The sequence below is a fragment of the Falco rusticolus genome, chromosome 14 (assembly GCF_015220075.1).
Source record: "Falco rusticolus isolate bFalRus1 chromosome 14, bFalRus1.pri, whole genome shotgun sequence".
In the NCBI taxonomy this organism is placed as follows: Eukaryota; Metazoa; Chordata; class Aves; order Falconiformes; family Falconidae; genus Falco; species Falco rusticolus.
In genome coordinates this window covers 22,622,939-22,636,308 of record NC_051200.1, presented here as the reverse complement: position 1 = coordinate 22,636,308, position 13,370 = coordinate 22,622,939, and the positions used below count along the sequence as shown (strand labels likewise).

At 57.8% G+C, this 13,370-nt stretch overlaps 1 protein-coding gene across 1 annotated transcript in view; it reads left to right on the top strand.

The window, feature by feature from the left end:
- The first annotated feature begins 485 nt into the window (after positions 1-485).
- FAM155B (family with sequence similarity 155 member B) overlaps positions 486-13,370 on the top strand; it is a 30,862-nt gene continuing 17,977 nt past the window's right edge. The window contains exon 1 of the mRNA XM_037408081.1: positions 486-1,333. Within this exon, the coding sequence (XP_037263978.1) occupies positions 569-1,333 (765 nt within the window). The 5' untranslated portion in view covers positions 486-568. The remainder of the gene's footprint in view (positions 1,334-13,370) is intronic.

The window sequence follows — 13,370 nt, the reverse complement described above, 5'->3', positions numbered from 1 at the left end:
GCGGGGTCCCGCGTGGGGGTGCCCCCGCCCGCCGCCCCCTCCCCGGGGCAGGCCGGCGCGGCGGCGGAGCGGCGGGGAGGAGCTGTCCTTCAGCACCACGGCACCTGCCGGTGCGGCGGGGGGCGGCGGGGCCGGGCGGCGGGGCGGCGGGGCGGCGGGGCGGGGGGGCCGGGCGCGCAGGCGCAGGGCGGCGCGGCTCCTCAAGGTGTTGGCGGCGCGGCCGAAGATGGCGACAGACTGAGGGCATGGGGCCCGGCGGCGGCGGGCGCGGCGGGGCCCGCGAGCTGGCGCAGCCGACGGGGAAGCGGAAAGCCGAGTGAGCGGGGGGCCGGGGCATGCCCCCGAGCGGCGGGCGGCGCGCTGCGGCCGGGGCCGGGGCCGGGGCGGGCAGCGGGAGCGGGGCCGAGCCAGCGCGGCGGCGGCGGCGGCGGCCGGCGGCCTGTAGGCGGGGGCGCGGGCATGGCGGCGGCGGCGGCGCGGCGCGGCGGCCGCAGGTGACAGCGGCGGCAGCGCGGCGTGCCCCCCCCCCGCCGCCGCCGCCGCCGCCCCCCCGCGCCGCCCCCGCAGCATGATCCGCGGCGCCTGGATGTACCCCCGCGGGGGCGCCGGCGGCGGGGCGGTGTGCTGCGCGCCGCGCCGCAGCGACAAGCCGGTGGCCGACCCCGAGCGGGCGCAGAAATGGCGCCTCTCGCTGGCCTCGCTCCTCTTCTTCACCGTCCTCCTCTCCGACCATCTGTGGCTCTGCGCCGGGGCCAAGCTGCGGGCGCGGGAGCGGAGCGGCGCCGGGCGGCCGAGGGGCCGCGGGCCGCGGGCCCTGCTGGCGGCCGAGCCGGCGGGCGGCAGCTGCGAGGCCCTGCTGGGGAACCTCAGCCGGGCCCCCGGGCCCTGCCCCGCCGCCCGCGGCGACCTGGACTCGGCCTGCGCCCGGCTGCACGCCCTGCAGCGGCCGCGGGGCTCCCCGGCCGGCGCGCCCCTCCGCTCGCCCCCCGCCGCCGCCCCCTTCTTCGCCTCTCCCTCCTCCTCCAAGAGGACCTTCCTGCAGGCTTACTTTAGGAACTTCAACCTCTCCTTTTGTGATACTTACACGATCTGGGACCTGCTGCGGGAGATGGCCGGCCCGGACGGCCTGGACTGCAGCGTGGACAACCTGATGGTGGACTTGGTGGTGGCGGCGGCCGGGGCGCTGGGCGGGGAGGCCTGTAGCAGCTGCGTCCAGGCGTACCAGCGGCTGGACCAACACGCTCAGGAAAAATACGAGGAGTTCGACCTCTTGCTGGAGAAGTACTTGCAATCGGAGGAGTACTCGGTCAGATCCTGCCTGACGGACTGCAAGGTAGGAGGGTCCGTCCTGGGGTCCTCTCCTCACCCCCGCTGGCCCGGCCCGGTGCCGGCTGGGGGGGCCACGTGCCATCCCGCAGCCCCACCGAGCCCCGGGGTCCTGGCTCTCAGATGAGTGCCGCGGTCTCCCGCCTGTCAGCTGGGGGGCTCCCGCTGCCCCCCGAGCCCCCAGCCTGGCAGTGCTGGCGGCAGGGGTCCGGAGCCCCTGGGGAAGCTGGGACGGGGATGGTGGGAGCGGGAGGGTAGAGAGGGCTTGGCCCGAACTTGTGTGCACTCACGCGTGCCTTCCCGCCCACCCAGGCTCCAGGCATCCCGCTCCCCTCCAGCCTCGCCTGCGCAGCGCTTCATGCACGCGGGCCAGGACGGGGCAGGCATGGGGCCCCGCGCCACTGCCTCCGGCTCTGCCCAGCCATCGTTAGGCTGAGGTGTGCAGACGAGCAGTGACCTGAGATGAACCGTGGCACTGGAGCCCCTTCCCTGCACAAAACAGTTTTCCAGCTCTGCCACCCCTACTCCCCAAGGAAATGGGCTGGGGGGGCCGGGATGTGCCTGCCCCCTTGGAGTTTTCCCCATCATCGCTGACTGTCCCCAGCCCTGTGGCATGATCGGTGTTCCGAAAGCGAATGGATTGCCTCTCCCAGCGTCAATCAGAGTGAGCCTCAGCACAGTGCCGTATCCTCTCCAAAATGAGAGCCACAGTTGTGTCTCCTTCTGGAGCCCTGCTGTGGTTCTGCTGGACGCTGCCCCGCTCCCTCATGAGTCGCAGCTCCTCCAGCTTCTGCCTGCTCCAAGCTGCCTGGCTCACCTGTGCACGCTCCCTCCAGACGTCACCTCCGGGAAGTGTAATGGTCTCGATGATTAAACCTGCTTCCCTTTCTCAGAGCCGCGTCTTGGGGGAGAGGTGGCAGGGTGTGTTACAGCATCGTCCCCAGAGGGGTGGTGGCAGAGCTTTCCCCCTGGTGACAGGACGGGGCTTGGCCACTGCTCTTCTGGGAGAGTTTTGAGAGACGCTTGGAGCTGTTGCTGCGTCGCAGGTGGCTCTCGGCACAGCACTTGTCCCCTGGGACAGCACAGGAACAGCACCGGGGCGCAGCGATGGGGACACCGAGGCGGTGTCTTTCAGCAAGGGCATGATGGCAAGATCCTGGCCGCCACTCTCAGGCCCGCGTTTCTGCATTGCTTTTGTAAGGAGCCGGGTTTGGAAAGGAACTAGTGCTGGCGTTCTGGGTCAGTGCCAGGCCAGGTAATTACAATCTGCTTGTCCAAATTCCCCCTGCGGTTTCAAAGGTACATAGTATTCAGCCTGCACCGAGCGGTTTGGTCCTGCTGCTCCGCTTCCGTGGTGAGTGGAGGGATTTGGCGCTGCCCGCTGTTGTGCTGCTTCTGCTCCCAGGGACTCAGCACAAGTAGGGTCTTCCCATGCCATGTCTGGTAGAGCGCACAGACACACTCGCTTCAGCCAGAGCATCCATCTCCGCTGAGTCTGACTTGCGCTCACTGGTAGAGAAACCCACAGAGAGAAGGAGACGGAGATAAGAAAATAACCATTACTTTTGGGTCTTGGGCAAGAAGATGTTCCCATGGACTCCAAAGCCCCTAGAAACAGAGCTGTGCTTAGACGAGTCTTCATTAAGCATCGCTGGTCTTAACATCCTTGATGAGAAAGCAGGAAACAAGCTTAGAAGATGCAGAGCTGCAGGTAGCAGCAGCAAGACATGTACCTCCTAACTCGCTCTGTGTCATGTTGACGGTTGCATCCTTAAAGCATCTGCAAGCACCAGCTTTGCAATTTCACAGGCAGTGTTTGGGAAGCAACAGGAGGGCATGAGCAGCAGGGCCAACATGTATGCGCTCGCCTGGGCCACCCACGAGGAAATTTCCAATGCAGGTGTCCGAGTCTGCACGCACCGACCCGAGCCCTCGTGGCTCCCACTCGTTTCAGTCTGTTGTGAAAATCAGGTCACTTATTTAAGGTGCTTCAGTATGTATTTAGGTGCTTTACTTTAGACTTTCACAACTGTGAGTCTCAGCCTTGCCCTCTCGGGTGGCTCTTCCCCGTTTCTGAAATGAGGCTAATGCCAAACTCATCCAGTGTTGTGTTGACGAGTGAGTTTTGGCTTGATTTTGAGTCCCCTGGACTTCAGCAGGGGCTGCAGTTACTCGTTGCATTGGGAAAATATGACTGGAAGGGTTTTTAAGGCAGTCTGAATTTGTGATTCCTATCCAGATGCTAAAATCACCCACTTGTAAGTGACAGCAGAGAGCTACTGCTTGATGGTAACAACATACGTGAGCAAATGACAGCAAAATAGGAGAGGAGTGAAGGAAAATATAATAGACAGCTTGGCCAATGTGAGAGGCTCCCGCAAAATCCTTGTAGCGGGAGTCCGGTTGCAGAGCACCCTGTAGCTGAGTAAACGGGATTTAAATAATATTTCTGGGGCTAGGTGAGTATGCAGGGCAGGGGACCACACTTGCTGTGAGAGCTGGGGTCCTGTGCCACATGGCTGTGTGCAGGGGATTAGTGCTGCCTTCCATTTGCATCTTCCTATTCCGTAACAGCAGCTGAAAAATAGAAGGTGAGGAAGCAAAGCAGCTCCAGCTGACCAGCACACAGCCTCCCTCTGCAGAGCCGCATATCCCCCCCGTAATTTCATCCCCAAGGAGCAGTGCGGCTCAATAAACAGCACACACTGAGCTCTTTGGCAGCCGAGTCACCCCGGGGATTTTGGCTCTTTATTGCATCTGCTTTAAAACAACAACAAAAGCCCCACCGGAGCAGCCAGTTCCTTACAGCAGCAGGTTTGACCCCGAGTTAAAAACTTGGGAACGGCTGAGCGTTGCGGGTTCGTTTCAGGAGACACACAAGGCACATCGTTCCCCGTTAATAAATCGTCCTGAGGGCTGCCCTCGGTTTCAAGGCTCGGCAGGGGAAAGACAGGTGCTGCCAGGGGGGGTAAGCAACATCCCGAGTATCCAAACCCCGGATCCTGTCTGTGCCTGGAGCTTGGGGGAGCACTCGGGGGAGGCTGGGCCAAAATCTCCCCGGGCACTGCAGGGCATAAAAATACTGTGAAATGGTGGGGTCTCTGTGTAATTCAGCTGCTTAGATTACTCATTGCTGTAATATTCTCCTAGGCCTTTTTATTTTCTGCTTGGAAATAATTCCTGGGCAGATCCCACTTTCTGCATACACTGTTGTTGTTCCCGTGCAATGCCGTCAGCTTCCAAATCACACTCTGAAAATGTTTTACTTCTTACTCCTACAGCTAACACCAAAAATCCCTATGGCTGAGAAACAGTGAAACGTGAAAACACGTTTCTTGGGTTTATTGTTCGCTTGCATTTTGTGTTGGATGGGGTTTTTGTGGAGGCTGACTGTCACAGCCCCTCACGGGCAAGGTCCCTGGCACCGTGCAAACAGGGGAGGGAGAGGACGAAGTGGATCTGCAAGGTCCATCCGTCTTCTAAAATACATTTTGCCTCTTGCCATGAAGACCCGAGTGCCAGCTGCTGGGGTCGTGGTGCTAGTTAGTGGTGATGTGCATAAAAGAGGTGGAAAATACTTGTGTTTGCTGGTCTGTAAAAGAGAAAATTCATTTAAATATTCAGGAGCAGCCATCTGCCACCTCCATCTCCCCTCTTCCTGCGCTACTTGTACCCTTTGGCACTGCAAGACATGATGAACTTTGTGCTCTGAGTGGTTGTGGTGCCACGTTGGTAGCATCCTTCAGAAGGGCTGGAGGAGGTCATGGCCTGGTGACGTACGTGTTGCAGCTGACTATCCCTCGGGAAATGCGGGGCAGCAGCAGCCCTTGCAGCACGCGAGCTGTCAGCTCAGGCTTTGCAGGACTTTAGTGCAGGGAGAAATCCCCATCCCTCTGAAGCGATGCCCTGTGGGATGCTTTTGGCCGGTTTGCGCCCTTTTATCCGAACAGGCAAAAAGCGGCGTCGCTCCAGCTCAGCCACCGCCAGATGAGAGGTTTGCTTCTGCAACGGCAGAGCGCTGTGTTTTTGCTGTCTCCCTCACGAACAGCCGCTGTGGAGAGCTCTCCTAAAACTGCATGCTCCCACCAATACTAGGGCAAATCAAGATCTATGGGACAAAGCCAGCTGAATTAAGGAGTCATTAGGTTGCAAGAAACAAAGCTGTGGAGAGAGAAGGACTGACAGCCAGGAGCTGCAGGGCCGGGGCTGGTAATAGAGCACTGATGGGAAGGCAAGGCTGGACAGGACCTGTTGCATCTCAAATTATATTAGATTACCAGGGTTTCTCTGCGTGCGTGGGCTGGTGGCTGTTGAATCCTGCTGTGACCCTGGCCAGATCTGTTTCTGCACCTCTGGTTTCCCCGTTACCTACCAGAGAGCCTGTCTGGGGGAGCCTGGCAGGGCAGGATTTCACGCCCAAGGCTTTCAGGACGTGCTGGTGTTTCCCTGCTGTGGGTGCCCAGGTGATGCAGTAAGAGGCAGAGGCTTGTGCCCCTGTAAGGTGCCTTGACATTGCACCTGGCACAGTCTTTACCAGGCGGCAAAGCCCCCACTGAGTACCTGGGGAGCTGGGTTCAGCTGTGGTGTCTGGGTTCAGCTCCCTCCAGGGGTCCTGTTCTCTTGCTCTTGTTTAGCCAGAAATAGCATCAGCGATTGGTGCCTCTGCTGAGCGTCCCTCCCTGCAGAACATCTTTTAGAAACCCAAGCACACCAGGGCCAGCAGCTTTGGGAGGGCCATGTCTTGGGGGCATCCCAGTGCTAGGGATGCCTCTTGGGGGAACCAAAGCAGCACTTTACCTTCACAAAAGCAGCTCAAATTGAGTTTGTCTGGGCTAGGCTTATACAAAACGCTGCACAACCTGGTGCACTCTGGCTCTGAGTGTGGATAGCGCTTTGCACGGAGGCTCGTACACAGAGGGGAGGTCCTTCAAGACCCACAGCAAAAGTGGTTTCACCAAAATCTTGCTTAATTTTTTTTTTAAAAAGTGTGGGGTTACATTAATATTACGGCTTCCAGAGAATCCACTGATGGGTGACAGCAAAGCTGCACCCTGGGCTACGTCCCCTCTTGCAGCTTTAATGGACTCGTGGGTGCTGCACCAGGAGCAGTGGCACCCGGGAGGGGAGAGGCTGCTCCCAAGCACCCGGGCAGCTCTGGTATCTGCACCTGGAGGTTTTCCTCAGAAACAAGCCTGGATGGTGAGGTGGAGCTTTACTGGCATTTCATGAGGTGAAAAAAAAGTTCCAGAGTAATTCCAGTGGATCAGCGCAGTAAGTCATTTGGCAGCTTTAGCAAAACCATGTGCATGAGCTTAGCCAAGCATGCAGCTCCATGTTACACACTGATTCCATGTAAGCAAATTGTGTAAAGAATTTGAACAAAAGGAATGTTTGCGCTTAGGTATGCAGTTACGTGGCCACAGCCCAATTAGTGCGCCTTGTGTCAGGTGCCACCTAGATGCTTGAAAACAGAGATCAAAGATCAAAAAACAGAAGAACCAAAAAATGAACTGATGAAATGAATTTGCTCTGTAATTAAAAAAAAAGCATCAAGGTGTCAGGAATGCTCCAGTGGTGCCTGGGATGCGTAGGAGCACTGCAAGCTGGGAGGGAAGGGGGATGCTGAGCCGGTGCTTGGACAGTCTTGAGCTTTGCTTGGGATCGAGGCATCTCAAGATGCCTGGGTGTGTGCCGTGGGCTGGTGGCCGGACCTACATGGTTGCTGTGGGGCAAAGCAGCCTGGGGTGTGAATGGAGGCAATTTACCACTGATTTCCATGGTGGTTGCCTGCCTGCTTTGGGCTGGTTCATTGTCTATTGTTAACGTCTGTCAGTGGCGCTTAAGGGAAAAAAATAGGAGTTTATAAAGGCAGCAAGTCTCCGTGCAGCAACAGGCAGGTTGGCAAATGGTGCAGGGAAGAGTGCAAGGGAGGGCGAGAGATCTGTCTCCATCAAACTGTCACCAAGTAGCTACAAGTGACGCAGGCGCCAGCGCCTGTTCCCGCTCCCGTGTGCTCCTGGCTGCGCCTGCTGCCTCCAGTGCTGCATGCACGCACGCCCAGGCTCCTTTCTGCATGTGCCCGGCCCTGGGAGCACGATGCGCATGGAGGCTTCGCTCGTGGGGTGGAACGACCTCAGAGAAGCAGGCTCAGCTCCAGCAGCAAAGGCACGGTGTGATACTTCAGCAGCTAATGATGCTTTTTGGAAAGCGTCCAGTGTGCCATGGTCCCGTTGGGTGCAGGCAGCCTCTGGGAGCCAGTGTGCCCAGCAGCATGTGCGACAGTATCGGCAAAATGTGTGACCTGCTAAAATTTCACAACCCGCCCAGGTCCCCCCTTTTCTGTACACATCCATTGCCATGGGCTGCCTGGGGTGGCCCAGACTAGGCATGGCTTGCAGTGCTGCTTTTTGTAACAGGCAGTGATGCATGGTGTCCCCACGGACAAAGGGATCTGCTAGTGTCACGCTGACTGCCAGCTGTGTGAGCATCCTTGCACTGCCAGGGGAGAGGAGGCAGCACCCTCCCCACAGCTGGGCACTGAGAGGTGCAAAAGGACGCGCACAATGTCTGCCTGAACCCAGGACATCGCTGGACCTGCTCACACAAAGGGTTTCACTGGGTCCCTGTCCGGGGGCAGGCATCTGTTGCATCAGGAAAGGGGCCTTTTGAGCACAGCGGGGGTCACGCACAACCTGGCCTCCCCCCATGGCAGAGACCCCAGGCACCACCACAGGGCTCGGTGCGGGGGAGCCCTGAGGACCACCCGCAGCAGCCCCAGCCCCTCCACACCCCAGGAAGCAGCGGGGGTCTCATGGAAACATCCCATGGCCCCAGGCCTGGCCCTGCGGATGCCCCACGAGGCTTTCCCCCTGCTTCCCGGCTCTGGAGCTGCCTGCCAGGGTTGGAGGCAGCAGAGGCAGGAGCGCAGGGTATACCTGACTGCCGGGGGCTATTCCTGCTGTCACTGGGATGCCATTAGGATGCGACTCATGCCTGGCTCCACGCAGAGGAAGCTCGGCTCGGCTGTCGTTTGAAGGGCAATGACTCAGGGACAGCAAATCTGTGAATGAGACACGGAGGCTGCTTGGGCGAGAAGTAGCCATCTGTCCACGCTGCCTCCAGCCCCAGCTCCTGTGGGCAGAGCCGGTAGCTGCCCGCCTGGGGGGGGCTCAACCAGTTTAGCCTCGCTCCTCTTCCCTGTTTGGCTTTTGCTCTTGGCTTCTCCCCAGGGCCTCTCCCAGCCATGCTCCTGAGGTGTCAGAGGGAGGAGTGGTGCTGGGTGCGGGCAGCCAGCATGGGCTCCCCCAAACTCTCCTGATGTGGCTGTTGCGTTAAAAAAGGCAGCATGGAACAGCATTGCTGGGCAAGTTTTTGGCTTTCCGGAGACCCGCCTGCATAAGCATCCCAGTGCTCCTTGTCCCAACTGCAGAAGGGAAATCCTGCCTGCCCTGTTCATCTCCTCAGGTGTAAAAGATACATGTGTTTGGCATCTTGGCTGACATGTTATCTCTGCACGGCAGCTTCTGCAGCACTTGTGATGGACAGAGGCTGCAGGAGGGTGAAGGGGTGTACAATGGTAAGGGGAGCTGGAGAGGGGGGACTGAAGCCAGCGCCAGTGGCAGGAACGGGATCTGTGTTTCCTCCAGAACAGGGAACCTAGTGCGCCTCGTGCCTGCGGGCACCGTGCTGCAGCAGTCCCCAGCAGTCTCCACTATTGGTTGTCACAGAGGGAGTGGAGACAAGCAGAGATTTTCTTGGAAGTTTTTAAACAGGCATGTTTTAGGAAGGGCGGCAGGGGCTGACCAGTGCAGGGGGAGCAAGAGCTGTATTTTTGCATTTAGCATACTAAGAGTGCAAACTTCAGCCCCCTCCAGACCTGGGTCTCTCCCCGACCTGCTCCTGGTCTTCAGTGTCATATTCTGTGCAGCTGGATGGTAGAGAGTAAGAATGACCCCATAGCCAAGAAGTAAGCTGTAAAAGATCGGTCCTCATGGCTGAGGATATAAAGCAACTACCACCAGGCCAAGATCAGATGGGAGCTCTGCTCTGGATGGTTTATTCCTCCCAACAAGGTCTCCAGCATCATCCCCAAAGCCCCTGCTTCTGGGGGCCTCTAGGGATGAGTCGGGGCAGGTCCTGGTTTCCCTGGGCCCTCATCCCACCCCAGGACCCCTTCAGCCCCACTCCTGGGGGATCTCCACCTGCTTTCACTAGAACTTCCATTCTAGACCAGGGGAGCAAGCTAATGTCTTCCCATGAGATGCATCAGTTTCAAAGAAGTGGTGTATTCAAAAAGGGAATAAAACCTTTAGCCAGAATGTTCCCAGGCAGCCACATTACCAACCACTGCTTGCAGCTTGCCCACCACACAGACCTGCCTCTGCAAACCGGGGCAGGAGGTGCTTGTGGAGGGAGGGAGAAGTCCTCATCCATGGCCACCTCTTCCCCTGCATATTCCCCATGCCTGGGTGGTCCCAGCTCTTTGAGCTCTCACTGGGCAGGAGGGGTGGGCAGGCAGGGTCTGGCAGCCTGACTGAGCCCAGGGCAAGCAAGGTCAGCTGTTGGCAATGGTTATTTCACAAGCAGCAGCCGCTCTCTTCCCCTTGCCATGTGTGAGCTGTTACTAAAGGGCCTGCAGCCCCCAGTGTGGGGACAGGGGATACCTGGGTGTGCAGATGCTGGTTTGTGTTTGCAGAGTGCTCTGATGGTATGTTTGAGATGTTCCCTGCAGTCTCTGCTTCCACCTCCATCCCAGAGATGTCCAGGAACTCCTGTTCTTCCTGATCCCACCCAATTGCTCAGGCTGGCTGGTGGGAGCAGGCATGGGTAGGTGATGGGAGAGGTATTGGTGTGGTAGAGAAGCACGGCATGTTTTGCTGGCTCCCTGCACTGGCTGCCTGGTGCAGTCAGCATGATTTTGCTACTGGATGCAGTCTGCAGTCTCCAGATCCTTATTTGATCCCTGGGGTTCTTCAGCGCATGGCTTCTAGCAGAAACACCATTTGTAGAAGTGCTGTTTGTTGCTTGTGTTTGGCAAAATTTTGTAACCTGTTCCATGCATCTGTCCGCCTTAGCCTGGCCCTGCTTCCTGTGGGACTGGCAAGGATCAGAAATCTCTGTGTCCAGGGAGTGTATCTGCCTGCCTACTGAGGAGGGATGTTTGTGCAGGCAAGGCATGTGTGACACCGAAGTCCTGTGATTTTTTTGCTGCCTCCTGCTTAGTTTGTAGATATGTGGTTTAGATCTGTACACCTGTAAGTTATTTGGATCTTTGTAACTCTGAGTGAGGCCATTTCTCTTAAGCGGGCAGCAGAGCTTCCCTGTCCGGTGCCCTGAGCCCAGCCATGCCCGCAAAGCAAGCCTGCTAGCTGTCATACCTGGGTTGGAAGCACTTGGTGTGTTGCAGCCTGATACTGAGCTGGTTGGACATGTGGAAAATACACCTGAGGAGGTGCTTGCAAAAAATCAAGGCATTTGACTGAATGGTGTTTATGAAATTTGCCCAGTGTTCCCCTCATACCTCTGCGGCACGGGTGGCAAAGCAGTGTCTGCAGAAGCCTCTGCATACGTATACAAGAGCAGCATTTGCCCTGATGTGTTACTTGTTTGTTGTCTTTCATTGCTTTTCTGTTAGAATGAGATTGACGGGGAACAGCAGTAGCTGCCGGGATGGAGGGCTGGCTCAGAGCACGGTCCTGGGGCAGCAGTGAGCCCAGGGCACAGGGTGGCTCTCTGGATGCTTCTTGCTGGGCAGAGAATGGAGCAAGAGCAGCCCTGAGGAGAAGGACTTGGGGGTGCTCATGGACAGAAAGCTTGATGGCCTGGCCACGTGTGCTTGCAGCCCAGAAAGTCAACTGAATCCTGGGCTGCACCACAAGCAGTGTGGCCAGCAGGGCAAGGGAGGTGGTTGTCCCCCTCCGCTCTGGTGAGACCCTCCCTGCAGTATTGTGTCCAGCTCTGGGTCCCAATGTAAAAGGGACATGGACCTGTCGGAGCAAGACTGGAGGAGGCCACAAAGGTGGTCAGAGGGCTGGAGCCCGCCCCTCTCCTATGCCAGCAGGCTGAGAGAGCTGGGGCTGCTCAGCCTGGAGCAAAGCAGGCTCCGGGGAGACCTTCTGGCACCTTCCAGTACCTGAAGGGGCCGACAAGAAAGCTGGGGAGGGGCTTTGTACGGGGGGGTGCAGTGACAGGGCGGGGGGGAATGGCTCTAAGCTGACCGAGGGCAGACTTAGGGCAGATACTGGGAAGAAATTCTTCCCCGTGAGGGCGGCGCTGGCAGAGGCTGCCCAGAGCAGCTGTGGGTGCCCCATCCCTGGGGGTGCTCAGGGCCAGGCTGGACGGGGCTGGGGGCAACCTGGGCTGGTGGGAGGTGTCCCTGCCCCTGGCGGGGGTTGGGGCTCGGGGGGCTGTCAGCTCCCTCCCAGCCCAAACCAGGCTGTGATTCTGTGATGCGATCTATGAAATGCAGAGGAAGCACTTCCCCTCTGCAGAGGATAAATAACTTTCATACCATGCTTTGGAAATTCAAGTCTCTGTGTATTAATGCTACCAAAAATGCCAGCCTCTTTGCTCACCCCCTTGTCTTGCAGCACTCTGACTGCAACTTGCTGCCTTCCCTCCTGCACCCATTTGCTCTGTGGGTGGTGGGGTGCTGGGCACGCAGCCCACAGGCTCCGTGTGCTGGCTGTTTTCGAGGGTCTGGCAGGCAGCAGTGGCCAGGGAACCCCCAGGGCTTGCCCACATCCTGGCTCTTGGCTTGGGAGGGAAAGGCAGCCTATGGGCAGGGCAGGCACAGGAGGACCAAGCAGATGTGCAGCTGCATTTGTGGCAGCATTACAGAGAGGAGAGGAGAGCCCGTGCCTGTCCTGGGCATGCTCCAGGGTAAAGCAGCAGGGATGGGGCTTCCCTGCAGGAGCGCATCCCTTGAGGCTCAGTGCCTGAGGAGGAGTAGTGCCAGGTAGGAGCATCTGCCTGCTGCTCACCATGGAGACTGGGAGTTACCTTGGGGTTTTCCTCACCTCCCTGGGTGCCATAAGGCCCCACCTGGAAGGGACGGGGAAATTTCTGCAAGTGGTGTTCAGCCAGGGATAAAAAAAAAAAAAAAAAAAAAAAGAGGTTTCAGGTCTGACAGGAACCATGTCCAGTTCTGTTGTCTTTGTCAGTAGAAGCTGCCAGGAGTGGTGATAAATGTCTAGAAAATTGTTTGCTATATTTAAGGGATCTCTGCACACAAGTTAAGTGTAACAGGCCCTTGCAGCTGCCTAAACAACCCCAGCATCAGTGTGGGAGACTGTGCACCTCCCTCAGGACCCCGAAGGGTGCCTGCGAGCTGGGCTGCCGAGGCAGGATGCTCCTGTCTTCCCACTGTTTGCTGCGTAAGGGAGCTGGGAAAAGCCAGTTCCTGCTGCTCATCCCCTCCGTGAGGTACATCAGGCACGGTGTGAGGCAGGCCAGGTTCCTCCCACTGCGGGGTGTGCCTTAGACCCTGTACCATGTTGTATTCCTGTTCATGCGAAATGGGTCTGTGCGGGATGCTGCGTACCATGCAAGCACTTGAGCGAGAGCAAGGGGCTCCTGGCAGCACGCAGGATTGGGCCCTCACGTGTGCCAGTTGTGAGGGCAGCCCTGTTGTGACACCCCAGCATGACCCTTGCTGGGCTGGGCACTCGCACCCTACTGAAAAGGATGGTCCAGCCTAACTGCTTCCTTGGACGGTAAAAGCACCAGCTCTGCCGAAAAACTTCTTCCTTGCCCCCGTCAGCGGGTGGGTAATTTATGGCTCGTGGCACTGAAGTGTCTAGCCTTTATTTTTTTATATCCTATCTGATATAACAGGATGTTCTCATTATCTGTATGAATGTTTAATCTACTTTTGAATCCTGCTAAGCTCCTGGCTGCAGCAGTATCTAATGGGAGTGAATTCCTCTAGCAATGCTAATAGATTGCAGGGACCTGACTTTCCCTCTGTCTCAACTCAATGGTGTTCATCTTCAGCTTCCTAGCAGTCTTTAATTACTTTTAAAGTGATTGGGCTGATAGGAGGC